Raw genomic sequence first — 18507 nt, 5'->3', positions numbered from 1 at the left:
AGGGATATAAATGGAGCGATTACAAAGTATAAAGCAAGGCTTGTCGCCAAGGGATACGTTCAGAAATAAGGTATTGATTTCGAAGAAGCATTTGCACCAGTTACGAGGGTGGAAACATTACGTTTATTGTTAGCATTGGCTGCGAAAAATAAATGGGAAGTTCATCACTTGGACGTTAAGTCAGCTTTTTTAAATGGTGACATACAAGAGGAAGTTTACGTGAAGCAGCAACAAGGATACAAAAAAGAAAATAAGGAACACAAAGTCTACAGATTGTTAAAGGCTTTATATGGCTTAAGGCAGGCTCCACGAGCTTGGTATACTTGGTTGAAGAAATTCCTTGAGAAGTTGGGATTTGTAAAGTGTCCGTATGAACATGCCGTCTACACAAAGCGAGAAGGTAATGAATCTCTTATTGTTGGTGTTTATGTTGATGATTTATTAGTAACCGGAACAACTGTTGCTAATATAATCAAATTCAAAGATCAATTGCGTACCGAATTCGACATGAGTGATATGGGGAAACTGGTATACTATCTTGGCATCGAGGTTGAACAGAGGAAGGGGTGTACTAAGTTGAAGCAAACGGCTTATGAAAAAAGGTTGCTTTAAAAAGCAGGTATGCAAGATTGTAATGAAACAAAATATCCTATGGATCCGAAGCTGATTTTGCATAAGGATGAAACTGGGAAAACAGTTGATCCAACAATGTTTAAGAGCCTAATTGGAGGTTTACGGTACCTGGCACATACCAGGCCTGATATTTCATTTGCTGTAGGACTAATAAGTCGATTTATGGAGAAACCTACCGTTTTACACCTGAATGCAGCAAGAAGGGTACTACGTTATGTCAAAGGAACACTGGAGTATGGTTTGAAGTACATTAAAGGCACTGGTAATCATATGTTGACTGGGTTTTCCGACAGCGACTATGCAAGCAGTTGTACTGACAAGAGAAGTACGAGTGGGATGGCGTTCTATCTCAATGAAAGCTTGATAACTTGGATCTCGCAGAAACAACGGTGTGTGGCATTATCAACCTGTGAAGCAGAGTTTATGGCTTCAATTACAGCAGCATACCAAGGTATTTGGTTGCAAAAATTGTTGAGTCAAGTTACAGATATAGTTCCTGGACCCGTGACAATCTATATTGATAATAAGTCAGCCATAGATTTGGCGAAAAATCCTATTTTCCATGGGCGGAGTAAGCACATTGATGTGCGTTATCATTTTATTCATGAATGTGTGAATCGTGGGGAAATTGTGATTAGTTATATCAGATCTGAGAAGCAGTGTGCAGATATTCTCACTAAAGCTATGTCAACAGCAAAGTTCGAAGAGATGAGGAAACTACTGGGAATAAAGAACCTGGCCAAGTAAGTTTAGATTACGGGGGGAATGTGTATGAAATTAGTTAATCTAAACTTGGTGTCTGAATAATGTTTTATTTGAATAAATTGTGTAGTTCAGAGTTGTTTGAATTAGTCATCTAGTCGTTAGAGTATTTTTAGAAGAATAAGATGCAGTCATCAAGTAGTGGCCTGTAGATAGGAGTCTGTTATGTAGTTAACTATTTTCTGGCTACCACCTGCGTGTGGTTATCTACTTTAAATTCTTGTAATCGCTTATTTTTTTTGAAGGCAAGGGAACATTATTCCGAGCGAAGCTTATTTTTCAGTTTTAACAAACAAACAGCTAGTATATTCATAAGTTGAGCGTAAGTGTTTTTCATTAGTTTTTACTTTCATACTTACATCATCTACTATAAACACCCAGTATTTGCATTGTAAGAAGTTAGGTATATGTATGGAAAAAAAAGAGTTTACAACAGAGATAAGAAAGAAAAAGAGTGTTCAATTGTGATCAGAGAGAGAAGATAGAGTGCACATACTAAGATGTATCCACCAGGTACATTATCATCATCCATCCTATAGATCTATACATCACTTGTGTAAGATTTAATTTTTTTTTCTTTCATTTGGTTCTATTTTAAATCCAAAATTATCTAGCAATCTTTTTTTATTATGGTTTAGATTGTGTAAGTATTAGAATTTGATTATAATTATTTGGTGAGCTAATGGTGGGGAGAGGAGAACAAAACCCATCTTGTCACAAGTTGATGCTTTTGAGTGACTCATATAAAGGCTGGTCAATTAAACTTCATAAAATTTTATATCTAATATAAATCCTTTCCCCTAATAAGATAATAGCCGGTTTAATTAAGAATTTCTTAAAATTTCACATCTAATATGAAGCATTTCCCTCGGGATTTATTTTTAAAATTAGTGGGAAAACTGACAGAAAAATAGAGTGAATAATCACTGTGTCTTAACACCTTAAAAGATGATATGGATAAGTTTAGTTGATTGATTTATATTAAAATTTAGAAGCTAGTTCATGGATTTCTCGAGCAATAGTAGAAAACAAAAATGAAAATAACATTTTAGTGGAGTTAAGTTTCAAAGCACGTTATATGATCTTAGTAGTCTTCAAGGTTATGTCACTATTGGGATTAGTTTTAGTATTGTGAAATGTTGAGAATTGTTTAGATCTAGAAAAAGATTTGTTAGTGACCAATTTACAAATTTATGTCTACAATTACATATCACATAACATAATTTTCAAGATTCTTCTTTACAATAATAAGATGACCTGACAGAAGTTTTAAGTTTTGTCTGAGGATATACAAAGAACTAGTGTGATATTTAATTTTTATATATAGAAAGTTTTAAGATGACGTGTCATTAATTACACAACTAGTGTGATATTTAATTTTTTATCCACCTTTAAAATTATTAGTTTTGTAAATAAAATTATTTTATAAATATTATAATTCACAAAAATAAATAAGAAATAATAATTTTGATTCAATAGAATTGTGATATGCTTGTAAAAATCAAACATTATATTCTAAAATATATATTGAAAGACTTGTTAAATCAATAAGATACCTATGTAATAATAGGTGGTTACATGTTGATACTTTAAGATCTTATAGATTTTAAATAAGATATAAAATGACAAAGCAATTCATTATTTTTTTCTTTGATGAGCTAAAAGAAGTCCTTATTTATTTCTTAGACCTTGTATTGAGACTTTAAAATATTAAAACAAACTTGTAAGTAAGAGAGATAAGAAAGAAAAAAAGAGTTTATAACTATGTGATCAGAGAGAAGATCGACTGCACATACTAAGATGACTGCACATATTAAGATTTGTGCACAAGGTACATTATTCATCATCCATCCTATAGATCTATACATAACTTGCATAAGATTTTTTTTTCTTTCATTTGGTTCTATTTTAAATCGAAAATTATCTAGCAATCTTTTGTTTTTTGATTATGGTTTATATTGTTAGAATTTGTTTATAAGTATTGGGTGAGCTAATGGTCTGAAGAGGAGCACAAAACCCATCTTGTCATAAGTTGATGCTTTTGAGTGACTGAGATAAAGGCCAATCAATTAAACTTTTTAAAATTTCATATCTAATATAAAGCCTTCCCCTAATAAGTTAATAGCCCTTCTAATTAAGAATTTTTTAAAATTTCAAATTTAATATAAAGCATTTTCCTCAAACGGGATTTATTTTTAATATGAGTTTGGAAATGGGACCTGTGTTTCAACACCGTGAAAGATGATATGAATAAGTTTAGTTGATTGATTTATATTAGAATTTAGAAGCTAGTTCAAGGATTTCTCTAGCAATCCTGGCAAACAAAAATGAAAATAACATTTTAGTGGAGTTATGTTTCAAATCAGATTTTACCATCTTAGTAGTCTACAAGGTTATGTCTGATAAATTTTAGTATGGTGAAATGTTGAGAACTGTTTAGATCTACAAAAACCTTTCTTAGTGACCAATTCACAAATTTATATCTACAATTACATATCACATAACATGAGTTTAAAGATTCTTGTTTACTATTATATATTGACGTGGCACAAGTTTTAAGTTTTGTCTACCCATATACAAAGAAAATCAAGGTCATTCCCTAAAAGCTAAAAGAAATTATATGCCAATCTAGTAGATTGTTTTGTGCCTTTTACTATATGCTAATTGATAATATTAAAATTTTCAAATAAACAATATGTAAAATATTCTTAGTACATCTGTAATTTATAAGGAGTTTATAAAATAAGTGAGAGGTAGGAAAACAGTGGTAGCTGTTTCAAGATGTTAGTGTATATGTATCCTATTTCTTTTCTTGTTTTATTGCCTGATTATTTATACAAAATCATGAATTGTACTGTGAAATTCAGTGTAGTCTAATTATTTTTATAGTTATTTAATTGTGAATTTTAGTATATATATATTCACAAACAATAAAAAACACAGAGGGTCTTGCCTCAACTAGACCACAAAAATGTCCTCCCACTACATCAAAATATTTGACAACATATTTTTCATCTCCCAAATTCATTCTCATAGCTACCTACCACATATCATTTATCTTTCATTGTTTTATTGTTTTAATTCAAATTTGCTACTAGCAAATAATTTTTAAAAAAATTTAAAGTTTCTTTATATTTCAATTTTTATTCATATAAGAATAATAATTATATTTCTATCACTAAAAAATTGCATACATTTAGTGTTTTATACTGGTGCACCTAGAAAAATAAAGTACTTACTAGAAAGTAGAGAACTGTCACAATAAAATGTGTGTTGAGTGTTTTACCAAAGGTAATTTCTTTTTTCTTGTTTAGGTGCTTTAGCTGAATCTAGTTGTCCCTTTTTCACAAGTATATATAATAATAACAAGTTTTCTTAAATCTTACTAAGTTTACCAACAAGAGCTCAAGGTAATGATAAAGGTTTGCAGTTGCCATTGCCTTTCAGCTTCAAAGTTCCTAGAAAGAAGAGATCAGTGCTCCCACAATACTGTGTGACGAGCACCGGAAGACTTCACCTCCAACTCCTACAAGTTCTACGTGCAGAGGAATGCTCTTCAGCAAAGACACCATCCAAAGAAGGAAATGATCTTCTTATTGATAACAGCAGAATGATGATGTCTTCTAATGAGACTGCTCTGGGATCTATGTTGATTAATACTGTGTGTGCTGATCAAAAGATCCAAACTTTTTCTACTTAGTACTTCTGGTGTATTTTATAGGCTGGTTATAGGCATGCGGCATGCATGTAACTAATAATATTGCCCATATTTATGTTTTTGCCGGTCTGTTCTACTATAGATAAAACATAGTCTATAGTACATACATTTCTTTGTAATAATTTTGTGTTGGATTAATATCTTGCATTAAATAATGCACCAAATAAAGTTCATGATCGCAAGAATTAGCTTTCACATAAGTTGGTATAAAAGTAGTAGGTTCTGCTCTTTTTTATTAGTTACATACTTTTCTACTTGTATAGTATACATAATAGCAAGAGGATGAGACAAAAGTAAGTGGTTCATATGTTGGGATTGAAATTTAATAAAATCTATAGTACTTAAAAGAGATGTATGAGCAAAAAGAAGACTTCTACTCAATAGTTGCCATGAGGTGGAGGGATCAAGTGGAGGCATCAACCCCTTCTTCAACAATAAAATGTTGTTAGAGGGGCAACCGCTATTCGTGCCTTTAGTGTGTTTTCCTTCTAATAGGCTTGCAATTTCACCACATTTTTTTGATGGGTGTTCTTATTCTAACTTCTCTAATTTGAGATAATTTGTTCGATTTAAAAGTTGGTTGGTGGCATCCGTGCGGAAATATTGAGCTAGATCTTGTAAATTCATTCTTGTAAAGTGGAAGCTAGGGTAGAACCCTCATATCATTACAAAAATATGGTCATTTACTACCAACAAATCGGTTGGAAATGGCCGAGAATGGGAGGAAATGCCTAAGTGGGAAATGTCATTGGTGGAAAATGAAGATGACCACAGTCAATGTGGGACTCACATGTTGATGTGTACAGCCGCATGATACGGAACTACAATCCAACATGGAGTCCAACATGGAGTGGGAGCCATTCAAGTTAGATGCCCCGTGAATGGTGGGAACCATCCACGGCACATGGTATGTCGAGTTTTTTGATCATGCTGGAAATCATTTCCGACCACACATTTCGTACCGTCGGTTATGAATGTGGTAAGTATTGGCTAGAAGATGGTGGGAACTATGGGGTTTTTGAAAGGTAATCTCCGTAGAAAATGGGTATATTGATAGAAATTATGGACATTTTGTTTCAATTCTGTATTATATTCATTACTACGAGAAGTACATATATATAAATAAAATATTTATATCAAAAAATGACGGGAATCAAAAGCAACCCAACCACAACTTCCAAACTTAAAAAATAAACATATTATTCTAAAGTTTAGATGAAAATAAAAAAGATCACTAAAATGTCAAGTGCAAAAGGTTTTTTAAGCATTTAGTTCACTAATGTGAACGTACCTAATCTCCACCAACATCATTATCTTTGTCAGAGCCCTCACATACTGAAGTGAGGTGATCCTTGTTCTAAGACACAAATCTTAGGTGTACCAACAAGGAGTTACTCGTCTTTGTTTCATTAGAAAAAGGAAAGACCCAAGATCTAAGACCTAAGATCCAAGTCCAACGAAGAAGTAGAAGCATTTAGGTAACAAAAGGGAATTGCAAGTGTTTGAGGAGGTGACTATGTTGTTTCGTTCTCAGATAATTTTGTGATAAAGTTGAACTATTTTATTTCGAAGAGGCTATTGAGCTACAGAAGCAACATGAGCATATGGATGCTCACACTACCTTTATGCATCTACAAGAGTTCTATGATGTGGAAGGGAGGACAGCTCGATATAAGATATCGAAGGAAATGTTCGGTTGTAGGATGTCTGAGGGATCATCTGTGAATGACCATGTACTTAAGATGATCAATTTGATTGAACATCCTGGACAACTTGGTTTTGCCATGGATGGGGAGCTGAGCCAAGACTTGGTCTTGCAATCACTTTCGAGTTCGTTCTCGCAATTTGTTGTGAACTTTCACATGAATAAGCTGGATGTCAGCCTGCCTGAACTCCACAACATGTTGAAGACTGCGGAATCGAATTTTCACCTAAGAAGAGTTCTGTTCTTCTAATTGGTGAAGGTTCCAATCCTAAGAAAAGGAAGAAGAACCCTTCCAAGAAGAAGAAAGTAGGTGAGAAAAAGCCGGTTCCACCAAAAGCTGAAGACCCCATGAGCAAAGTTGTTTGCTTTCACTGTAACAAGGTAGGGCACTGGAAGAGGAACTGCAAGGTTTACCTTGCAAAATTAAAGAAGAAGAAGGGTAGTGAGACTACCGCTTCTGATTCAGGTATGTTCATGATCGAAGTGAATATGTCACTAAGTCAAATTTCTACTTGGGTATTAGATACCGCCTGTGGTTCTCATATTTGGAATTCGTTGCAGGAACTATGGAGAAGTAGGACTCTTGAAGAAGAGGAGGTGATTCTACGGATGGGAAATGGAGCAAGAGTTGTTGCTGAAGCTGTAGGATCATTTCATTTATATATGCCTATGGGCAAGACTATTGTTCTAACTAATTATTATTTTGTTCGCTCGATTGTGAGGAATATTATTTCTATTCCATGTTAGACTTGGATGGATTTTCGTTTGTTATTCAGAATAATAAATGTTCAATTCTTAGAGATAACGTTCTTTATGGAAGTGGTATTTTAAACAATGGTCTGTATGTATGTGACGTAGAGCATAATTTACTAAAAATTGAACATACTAATAAAAGAAAAAGGGATGATGAAAATCTCACTTTCTTGTGGCACTATGGACTTGGTCATAATAGTGAAAATAGACCATGGACATTGCATAAGGAAGGGTTACTTGACCCCTTTGATTTTGAATCATATCCTACATGCGAGTCTTGTCTATTGGGTAAAATGACCAAATCTCCATTTAGTGGACATGGAGAGAGGGCTGTAGATATACTAGGATTGGTACACACAGATGTATGTGGACAAATGTCTACGCAAGCCATAGGTGGATTTTCATACTTCATTGCTTTCATAGATGATCGATCAAGATTCAGATATGTGTATTTGATGAAACACAAGTCTGAAGCCTTTGAAAAGTTCAAAGAATATAAGTATGAAGTGGAGAAACAAACCAAACATAGTATTATAACTATTCGATCAGATCGAGGTGGTGAATACTTGAATGGAGATTTACTAGCTTATCTCAAAGAAAATGGTATAGTCTCCCAGTGGACTCCTCCATATACTCCACAGTTGAATGGGGTATCTGAAAGGAGAAATCGAACTTTGTTAGACATGGTTCGGTCCATGATAAGCTATGTGAATCTTCCAGTATTCCTGTGGGGTTATGCATTGGAAACTTCATCATATTTACTGAATAAGGTGCCTTCCAAATCTGTTCCTCAAACTCCATAGGAGATATGGAAAGAAAGGAAACCGAGTCTTAAACATGTTAAGATTTGGGGATGTCCAGCTTATGTGAATAATAATAATAAGTGAATAATAATAATAATAGTAAAGTACGTTAACAAGAGTATCAGGTTAAAACAACAAAGAAAATAAGATCTTCTTCTCCTTCGTTGTATTATGCTATTAGGTCTTTGTTGCTATCTCCTTGCTCTTTTATATGAAATACGTCATTTAGAAGTCTTTAAATACCAGCCCAACAGATCAGGAGTCCAGCAAACCAATCTCATAATAGAATCAGGATTCTGAAATCCCGACATAGCGCGGCCGCCCCGCATACCAGCACGGGCACGCTCACTTCCTGCCAAATGGGCGCTGCCGCTCCCAAGACCAGCGCGACCGCCAAGAGCTTCTGGAAAATCTGAATTTTTCTGCTTTCTTGACCTTCTCGTGCTAGTGTATTGTGCGCAATCGACCGAGGTTCCATCCTAACACTCTTTTAAGCATAAAACATGCAATATCCATTCCTTCTTTTGAATATGCCCTAAAATGCAAAATACTACGAAAAAACATCAAAAACACAGACTTCTTGAGTACAAAACACCAATTCAAGCCTTTACGAAGCATTCGAAGTGGATATAAATTCCACTTATCACACCCCCAAACTTTAATTAATGCTTGTCCTCAAGAATAACATACTCAAAAATAAGAAATAAAAATGCATGAATGCAACTAACATGAATGCAATGATCCCCTTAGAATAACTAAACCAATCAATCAATAAGCAACATCTCAATGAATGCAATTATTCACACAAAGTTCAATCAAATCTCATAAATCAACTCACAAACCAAAAACATGTGTGTGTGCAATTGCTTAACATATATACTTTTGAAACTAGACCAATAATCATATCTCACCTCTAGTCGAGATAATCACAAGTTAAAAAAAGAATAAATGAAAACACAAAATAACTGACAACACTTCCATTTTATCAGAGTTATACAAGGATTCATGCTTTTATTGATAACACATAAAAAACATAAACATGCTTATTTGATCGTGCAATGAGCGAGGTCCAAAAAAGATTTATACAATAATATCCATATAGCGAGCGTTAGGTTAGCGGATCCCAGACTACAAAAGCCTTAGGTTTCTAGGCACAAAGTCCCCTAGAACTTAATAGCTCAAGTATTAAAGAGCCCACTCGTGATCAATTATGTATAACACATATTTTTTTCTCTTCCTTTTTTTTCTTTTTTTCCAATAATTTTTGAATGAGTGCGTTTCACTCCATCTCGCTCAACCCTAGACTACTCTTATAAATATGAGCCAGCTACTAGCCATTTGACACCTAGCCACAACTAGCATTAATATCCAATGTTTTTCTCCAATTTTAAAAATCCATGTTATTTTGTCACTAAGAGAACAACATAAATTCTAGACATAAACAAGTGATTAAACATCGACAAACAAACAAGTCATGATCATGATCTAGCACTCAAGCAACCTATAAGACTTAGTGAAAATTTTCTTGTTTCTAGCATATAAATCAATTCGTTAGGACTTAACATTCCTCTATACGACATCATTACACTCAAATAAACATCACAAACCAATCGAAAAAGTAAACTAAGGGATCTTGATATAATTCTAATATAACTATATGCAACATGCTAACATGATAACAAATACGCAAAACAAAAACAAAAACAAATAACTACATGACAAATATGCAAACTATATCAAATAAATTATCATAAATATGCATCTATATGGACTCACACACAAATATTCCCTAACTATCACCCCCAAACATAGAAATTTCATTGTCCTCGATGAAGGTAATAGCAAGGAATCTAGGCATACCTACTCAGAAGAAGAAGGATCATCACCTTCCACGGGTGGAGTGTCAGGAGGCGGATACACGGAATCCTCTCCAAAAACTAGCCATTGTATGTCAATTAACGTGGTTCGAAATGCTGTATCCAATGCCTGAGTAAGATTCTACGCAAACCTGCTCTGTGACTCATACATCGCATCCATCTACCTCATCAAATGCCTATACTGCGTCGAGCCTAAACTAGCACTATCATCTATCTCCTGCGGCTACTGCTGCTGCGAATAACTAGCCTCACCAATTTGATTTATCCATGTTGCTCTGCGTGCCTGAGTCGAACCACCGGTAAATGATCATAAGTGTACCCATGTCCTTTCTTGTCATCCTTCCCATGATACGACTCATGCATGTTTAAATCGTAGAACTGTCGATAGGGGCGCTCGGTAACCGAAGCTGCTCGTGTGCGGGCCAATGAACACCCACCGTAACACAAAGCTTGGTCATAATCGAGGCATAAGGGATAGATCGTATAGTGCCTCCATGTAAAAACTGCAAATTACCCTGATGAATAACAGAACCGAGATCCATATAATCTCCCTGCAAAATCCCCCATAACAACTCCGCACGATCCACAGTCACATCATGCACATGAGAAGAAGGCGTGATATTCGCACAAATAAAAGAATTCCAAGCACAAGCAAACCTATTCATGCATGAAGCAGGGAAATTTAGATACTAGTTCGATTGTGCCTTCGGGATATACAACATAGCCATAATCAAATCCAAATCAAAGTCTTACCCGTCTTACTAACCCACTCCTCCTGAGTTGGCTTCCTCACAGGTTGGTTGATAACCCTGTGAATAGCCTCCAGGTTGTAGTCCACTGTCAACCCACGCACCACCGAATACCCATTCTTATTAGCTTTTACGTTCCCATAGAACTCACGAATAATGCTCATAGGCACAGCCTCGGGCGCCTCACAAAACAAAACCCGTCCCATATCCAAGATCATCTCGAGAACCTTACCATCCTTAGCCGAAGGTAGAAAACCCCTCTCTTTCGCTATCTACTTAGAAAACAACCTTGTCTTCTCCTCTTTAGCCGCCGGAGTAATAAACCTTGGCCTCTTTAGACACCAGCACGGGCGCGCCGTGCCCTTGGAAAAATTGCCCTATTTTTTGTATTTCTTCTGATTTTCTTCCTTCTTTCTTCTTTTCTCAACAACTGATGTATAACAAACATGGGTTGCCTCTCAAGAAGTGCTTGGTTTATGTTTCTAGCTTGACGTAGAATTCCGAGATCAAGTTGACAATAAAATGACACTAACCACGTCACAATATATCGTATCTCCATAGTAATGCTTCAACCGCTGTCAATATATAACTTATATAAGATTTAATTTTTTTTCTTTCATTTGGTTCTATTTTAAATCCAAAATTATCGAGCAATCTTTTTTTTTAATTATGGTTTAGATTGTGTAAGTATTAGAATTTGATTATAATTATTTGGTGAGCTAATGGTGGGGAGAGGAGAACAAAACCCATCTTGTCACAAGTTGATGCTTTTGAGTGACTCATATAAAGGCTAGTCAATTAAACTTCTTAAAATTTTATATCTAATATAAATCCTTTTCCCTAATAAGATAATCGCCCATTTAATTAAGAATTTCTTAAAATTTCACATCTAATATGATGCATTTCCCTCGGGATTTGTTTTTAAAATTAGTTGGAAAACTGACAGAAAAATAGTGTGAATAATGAAGACTCTAAACAATGGGATTACTCACACAAACACATACACACTTTCGTTTATCAGCTAAGTATGCAAGAACAGATACACAGACTAAGCACAACTCTTGCTGATAGTATGATACGTAATAATAATAAAAGAGTACAGGTACAGGATATTAAAAGAAAGCAAATAACCACCTAGCTACAAACTAGCTCCGATCCTACATTATCTCTACTACCCCATTTATTTCTCAAGACTCCTAAACACACTCTACTACCAAGGACTAATTCCAAAACAGAAAATAACATTGACTTATTTCAAAAACAACAGTTTAGATTATTTTCTTACATACTCCCCCATAATCTAAACTGCCATCTGCAAATCTTTTAAACCAAGCAAATCTCGCATTCATTCGAACTTAGCAGTAGTCATTGCCTTTGTTAGCACGTCTGCACGCTGCTCTCTGGTACTGATGTGTTTAACAACATTAACACCTTTCTCAATACATTCACAGATAAAATGAAACCGGATGTCAATGTGCTTGCTACGCCCATGAAATACCGGGTTCTTTGCCCAATCTATACCCGACTTATTATCAATATAAATCACAACTGGACTAGGCTTCACACTTGTAATTTGAGTGAGTAAGTTCCATAACCAGACACCTTGACACGTTGCAGTAGTAGCAGCCATGAACTCAGCTTCACATGATGAAAGAGCCACACATCTTTGCTTTTGCAAAACCCAGATAATCAGGCTCTCGTTTAAGTAGAAAGCAATGCCTCCCGTGCTCTTTCTATCCTCCACATTACCTGCTAAATCACAGTCCGAGTAGTCACTCAGGAAGTAGCCACCTGATCTCTTTGTGTAGATCAATCCAAACTCCACAGTCCCCTTGATATATCTAAGGATCCGTTTTACTACATTCATATGCAGCACTGTTGGTCGTTCCATATAACGACTGACATTACCTACTGAATACGCAATATCAGGACGAGTATGTACCAAATATCTCAGGCCACCAACAAGACTTTTAAACTTTGTTGGATTCACTGCTTTTCCATTTTCATCTTTATGCATTTGAATCTTGGGTTCCATCGAATATCTCACAGAATTACACTCCTCAAGCCCAGCTTTTTCCAATAGACTCCTTGCATATGCAGCTTGTTTTATCTTCACATATCCACTTTCTTGACTCACTTCAATACCCAGGTAATAAGACAGTTGCCCAAGATCACTCATTTCGAACTCTTTAGCCATTTGCCTTTTAAACACCTTTATATTTTCAATACTCGTCCCTGTAACTAATAAATCATCAACATATACTCCTACAATTAATACTTCTTCTCCCTCCCATTTCAGATATACGGCATGCTCATAGGGACACTTTGTAAAACCCAATTGTTCCAGACACTTCCTCAGCTTCGCATACCAGGCACATGGTGCCTGTTTCAACCCATACAATGCCTTTGACAATTTGTAGACCATATGTTCTTTCCCCTCTATCACAAACCCATCAGGTTGAGCTACATAAACTGTTTCCTCTAAGTCACCATTCAGAAACGCAGACTTTACATCTAAATGATGTATTTGCCAATCATTTTTAGCTGCCAGGGCTAATAACAACCTAACTGTCTCAAGCCGTGTGACTGGTGTAAAGACTTCTTCATAATTTATTCCTTGTTGCTGGACATATCCCTTTGCCACGAGCCTAGCTTTATGCTTAGTGACATGTCCGGTTGTATCTCGCTTTACTTTATAAACCCACTTTAGACCTATGGCTTTGTGTCCTTTTGGCAATTCAGTTAGCTCCCAAGTCTCATTTTTCTCTATAGATTCGATTTCAGCCTTCATTGCCTTCTTCCAAACTCCCTCAGTCATAGCTTGATTATAATTAAGTGGCTCATCCACAGCTCCCAACATCAATTCTTCCTCTATCTCCACTTCTTCCGATTCATCGTATACCTCGCTCAACAACCTGAACTTCTTTGGCCTCTCATCATACATGTCAGATTGCACAGTTTAAATAGATTGTTCCGAGCTCACACTCCTCTCACCTTCTTCAGTTTCTTGCGTACCAGAAGTATCAGTGCTGGTGCCTGAGCTACGAACTGGTGACATTGGTTCAGTGTCATGATGAGCATCAGCTTCCATTTCAGCACTTGAATCAAACATGACAAAGCCCCCCTCCGTCTTGTTCTGTTGTTCGGAATTTTCTTCCCAGTCCCAAGTCTTTTGTTCATCAAATACTACATCCCTACTCACTAAAATTTTGTTCACAACTGGGTCATACAATCGACAGGCCTTGGAACCAGGTTCTCGTCCAAGATAAATTGTGGCCTTGCTTCGATCCTCCAGTTTGCTTACAAGTGTGCTCGGTATCTTCATGTATGCTAGACACCCAAATATCTTAAGGTGTCCTATGTCAGGCTTATCTCTTTTCAATGCTTCATACGGGGTTTTCTCAGAGAGAGATCGAGTTGAGAGACGATTCAACACATATACTGAATGTCGTATCGCCTCTCCCCAAAACCATGATGGTAACTTTCTTTCTTTGATGAAGCTTCTAGCCATAGCTATGATTGTTCTGTTCCTCCTCTCGACCACTCCGTTTTGCTGCGGAGTGTATGGTGCTGTAAGGTGCCTCGTGATCCCTGTGTCTTCATAATAGGTTGAAAAAGCTTTCGAATTAAACTCTCCACCCCTATCAGTCCTAAACACCTTAACTTTCTTTTCATTTTCCCTCTCAACCATTACTTGAAATTTTTTGAACACCTCATATTCTTCATCTTTACTAGTTAACAGGTACACCCACATGTACTTACTACAATCATCAACCAATAAGAAAAAATACCTGTTTCCGGTCTTTGTTGGAGGAGAGATTGGTCCACACAAGTCGCCATACACCAGTTCTAAAGCTTGTTTTGCGTTAAAGTTGGTTTGACAACGGAACGGTTGTCTGATTTGTTTTGCCATCAAACATCCGGTACATATTTGTTTCAGCTGAGTTATATGAGGTACCCCGTATGCCATCCCATTCTTGGACATGTGGACTAGCGCTTGGAAGTTAACATGCCCAAGATGAGAGTGCCACAACCAAGAAGACTCTTCCGACTTCTTGAGTAAACACACAGATGTACATGTTTCAATGATTATTTTATATAGTCTATTCACTGATTTCTTTACCTTTATAACTAGACGACCATCATCACTGTAGACCCACAGAAAATCTCCATTTAGTATAACCCTGTTCCCACTTTCAGATAGCTGACCAAGGCTTATGATGTTGTTCCGTAAAGTTGGGATGAAATACACTTCACGCAGCACGACATTTCCTCCACTTTTGGTCTTAAACATAATAGAGCCTTTTCCCTTTATTTCAACTATAGAACCGTCTCCAAATCTCACCTTTCCAGCCAATCATGTGTCCAACTCCTTCCACTTTGAACGATCTCCCGTCATATGGTTGCTCGCCCCATTATCCAAATACCAGATATTTGTTTCAAAATTTTCACTTTCGTTGTTACTCAGTCTAGGTACTACCCCCTTTTCTGCTATGAGCAAAACTGGCTCATCATCCTGTATCTGCGTCAGATTCACTTCAGGCTTTTGATCCCTGTCACGACGAGGTCATCTGCATTCTGCAGCAAAGTGTCCATACGCGTGACAATTAAAGCAACAGATTTTGCTTCTATCACGTACACCTTGATAGCTGCTATTACCTCGAGTCCTTGTTCCTGGAGACGTCTCTGTCCCAGTCATTTTCGACCTTCTCATCCACTCCTCTCTTGTGAACAAGAGCTTCCCTTCGGTGTTCTCTCTCTTTACCCATTCCTCCTCGGTTAACATCAATTGTCCTCTAGTGTTTTCTGTTTTCCCACGAACCCGCTCTTCGTGTGCCTTCAACGATCCTATAGTCTCCTCAACTGACATTTCATCTAGGTTACCAAACTGCTCAATGGATGATGTAATGTGCAAAAATTTTGATTGCATGGAATAGAGTAACTTCTTAACCACATAGCTTTCTTCAATAGTTTCTCCTAAAGCACGAATGTTGGTGACCAGTGCATTGAGCTTCAATGCAAAGTCGTCTATCATCTCTGTATCCTTCATATTCAAACTTTCGAACTCGGCATTTAATATCTGGACTTTAGCCTGCTTCACTCTCTCTGCTCCCAAACACATAGTTTTTATTGCCATCCAAGTTTCTTTTGCCATTTTTTTCTCAGCCAGTGACAATAGTATGTCTTCAGGAATTGCTTGAAAGATTGCTGCCATCGCCACCTTATCTGTCTTTTCTTCAATAGTTTCCTTTGGATCTTTCGGTTCGATTGTTTCCCCAATCCCATGAGCTTCCATGAATATTCTAATCTTAAGGGCCCAAGCTGTATAGTTTGTTTTTGTTAACATCGGATAGCTCAAACTCAAGGAACCTTCTTTGCTCTTTACCACCTCCATCGCAATCTGCTTTGGCATATATTTGGGCATCCACCAGGAGTGCTCTGATACCAAATGAAGACTCTAAACAGTGGGATTACTCACATAAACACACACACACTTTCGTTTATCAGCCAAGTATGCAAGAATAGAAACACAGACTAAGCACAACTCTTGCTGATAGTTTGATACGTAATAATAATAAAAGAGTACAGGTACAGGATATTAAAAGAAAGCAAATAACCACCTAGCTACAAACTAGCTCCGATCCTACATTATCTCAACTACCCCATTTATTTCTCAAGACTCCTAACACACTCTACTACCAAAGACTAATTCCAAAACAGAAAATAACACTAACTTATTTCAAAAACAACAGTTTAGATTATTTTCTTACAAATAATCACTGTGTTGTAACACCTTGAAAGATGATATCGATAAGTTTAGTTGATTGATTTATATTAGAATTTAGAAGCTAGTTCATGGATTTCTCGAGCAATAGTAGCAAACAAAAATGAAAATAACATTTTAGTGGAGTTAAGTTTCAAAGCAGATTATATGATCTTAGTAGTCTACAAGGTTATGTCAGTATTGGGATTAGTTTTAGTATGGTGAAATGTTGAGAACTGTTTAGATCTAGAAAAAGATTTGTTAGTGACCAATTTACAAATTTATGTCTACAATTACATATCACATAACATAAGTTTAAAGATTCTTCTTTACAATTATAAGATAACGTGGCAGAAGTTTTAAGTTTTGAGGATATACAAAGAACTAGTGTGATATTTAATTTTTATATATTGAAAGTTTTAAGATGACATGGCATTAATTACACAACTAGTGTGATATTTAATTTTTTATCCACCTTTAAAATTATTAGTTTTGTAAATAAAATTATCTTATAAATATTATAATTCACAAAAATATATAAGAAATACTCCGTCAGTCCCTTCCAATTGTTTACATTTCTGAGGAAGTGTCCGACACGTATTTTAACGTGCATAAAAAGTATAGTTATGTAACTTATTTTTACAATTTTCTTTTTCTGAATAAAAGTTGAATGTTTTAATTTTTATTCACAAAAACAAAATTGAAAGGGACGGAGGGAGTAATAATTTTGATTCTATAGAATTGTGATATGCTTGTAAAAATCAAATATTATTTTCTAAAATATATATTGAAAGACTTGTTAAATCAATAAGTTACCTATGTAATAATAGCTGGTTACATGTTGATACTTTAAGATCTTATAGATTTTAAATAAGATATAAAATGACAAAGCAATTAATTATTTTTTTTTCTTTGATGAGCTAAAAGAAGTCCTTATTTATTTCTTACACCTTGTATTGAGACTTTAAAATATTAGAACAAACTTGTAAGTAAGAGAGATAAGAAAGAAAGAAAAGAGTTTATAACTGTGTGATCGGAGAGAAGATAGACTGCACGTAGTAAGATGACCCCACATATTAAGATTTGTGCACAAGGTACATTATTCATCATCCATCTTATAGATCTATACATAACTTGCATAAGATTTTTTTTTTCTTTGATTTGGTTCTATTTTAAATCCAAAATTATCTAGCAATATTTTGTTTTTTGAATATGGTTTATATTGTGCAAGTATTAGAATTTGATTATAAGTATTGGGTGAGTTAATGGTGGGAAGAGGAGAACAAAACTCATCTTGTTACAAGTTGATGCTTTTGAGTGACTGAGATAAAGGCCAATCAATTAAACTTCTTAAAATTTCATATCTAATATAAAGCCTTCCCCTAATAAGATAATGACCCCTCTAATTAAGAATTTTTTAAAATTTCACATTTAATATAAAGCATTTTCCTCAAACGAGATTTATTTTTAATATGAGTTTGAAAATCGGACCTGTGTTTCAACACCTTGAAAGATGATATGAATAAGTTTAGTTGATTGATTTATATTAGAATTTAGAAGCTAGTTCAAGAATTTCTCTAGCAATCCTGGCAAACAAAAATGAAAATAATATTTTAGTGAAGTTAAGTTTCAAATCTGATTTTACCATCTTAGTAGTCTACAAGGTTATGTCACATAAATTTTAGTACCGTGAAATGTTGAGAACTGTTTAGATCTACAAAAAGTTTTGTTAGTGACCAATTC

The 18507-nt window shown here is 35.4% G+C and overlaps 2 protein-coding genes across 2 annotated transcripts; one reads left to right on the top strand and one right to left on the bottom strand.

Annotated features, from left to right (window-relative positions):
• The first annotated feature begins 651 nt into the window (after window positions 1–651).
• LOC141714037 (secreted RxLR effector protein 161-like) lies at window positions 652–1380 on the top strand. Its single transcript, XM_074517585.1, has one exon. The coding sequence runs from the start codon at window positions 652–654 to the stop codon at window positions 1378–1380; it is 729 nt and encodes a 242-aa protein (XP_074373686.1).
• A 13977-nt stretch (window positions 1381–15357) lies between these two features.
• Window positions 15358–16395, bottom strand: LOC141714036 (uncharacterized). The gene is made up of 2 exons (XM_074517583.1): window positions 15640–16395; window positions 15358–15522 (listed from the first exon to the last, which is right to left on the bottom strand). The coding sequence occupies exons 1-2, from the start codon at window positions 16393–16395 to the stop codon at window positions 15358–15360; spliced, it is 921 nt and encodes a 306-aa protein (XP_074373684.1).
• Window positions 16396–18507: the final 2112 nt, after the last annotated feature.

Source organism: Apium graveolens, chromosome 3 (assembly GCF_009905375.1).
Source record: "Apium graveolens cultivar Ventura chromosome 3, ASM990537v1, whole genome shotgun sequence".
NCBI lineage: Eukaryota > Viridiplantae > Streptophyta > Magnoliopsida > Apiales > Apiaceae > Apium > Apium graveolens.
Note: the sequence above shows the minus strand (reverse complement) of the source record. Positions and strands in the feature narration are given on the sequence as shown.

Coding starts and splice junctions, on each gene's coding strand:
- LOC141714037 (XM_074517585.1), top strand. CDS start 652: ATGGATCCGAAGCTGATTTTGCATAAGGATGAAACTGGGAAAACAGTT.
- LOC141714036 (XM_074517583.1), bottom strand. CDS start 16,395: ATGGAGGTGGTAAAGAGCAAAGAAGGTTCCTTGAGTTTGAGCTATCCG. Junction 15,523..15,639: donor GTAATAGCAGCTATCAAGGT/GTACGTGATAGA, acceptor AATCTGACGCAG/ATACAGGATGATGAGCCAGT.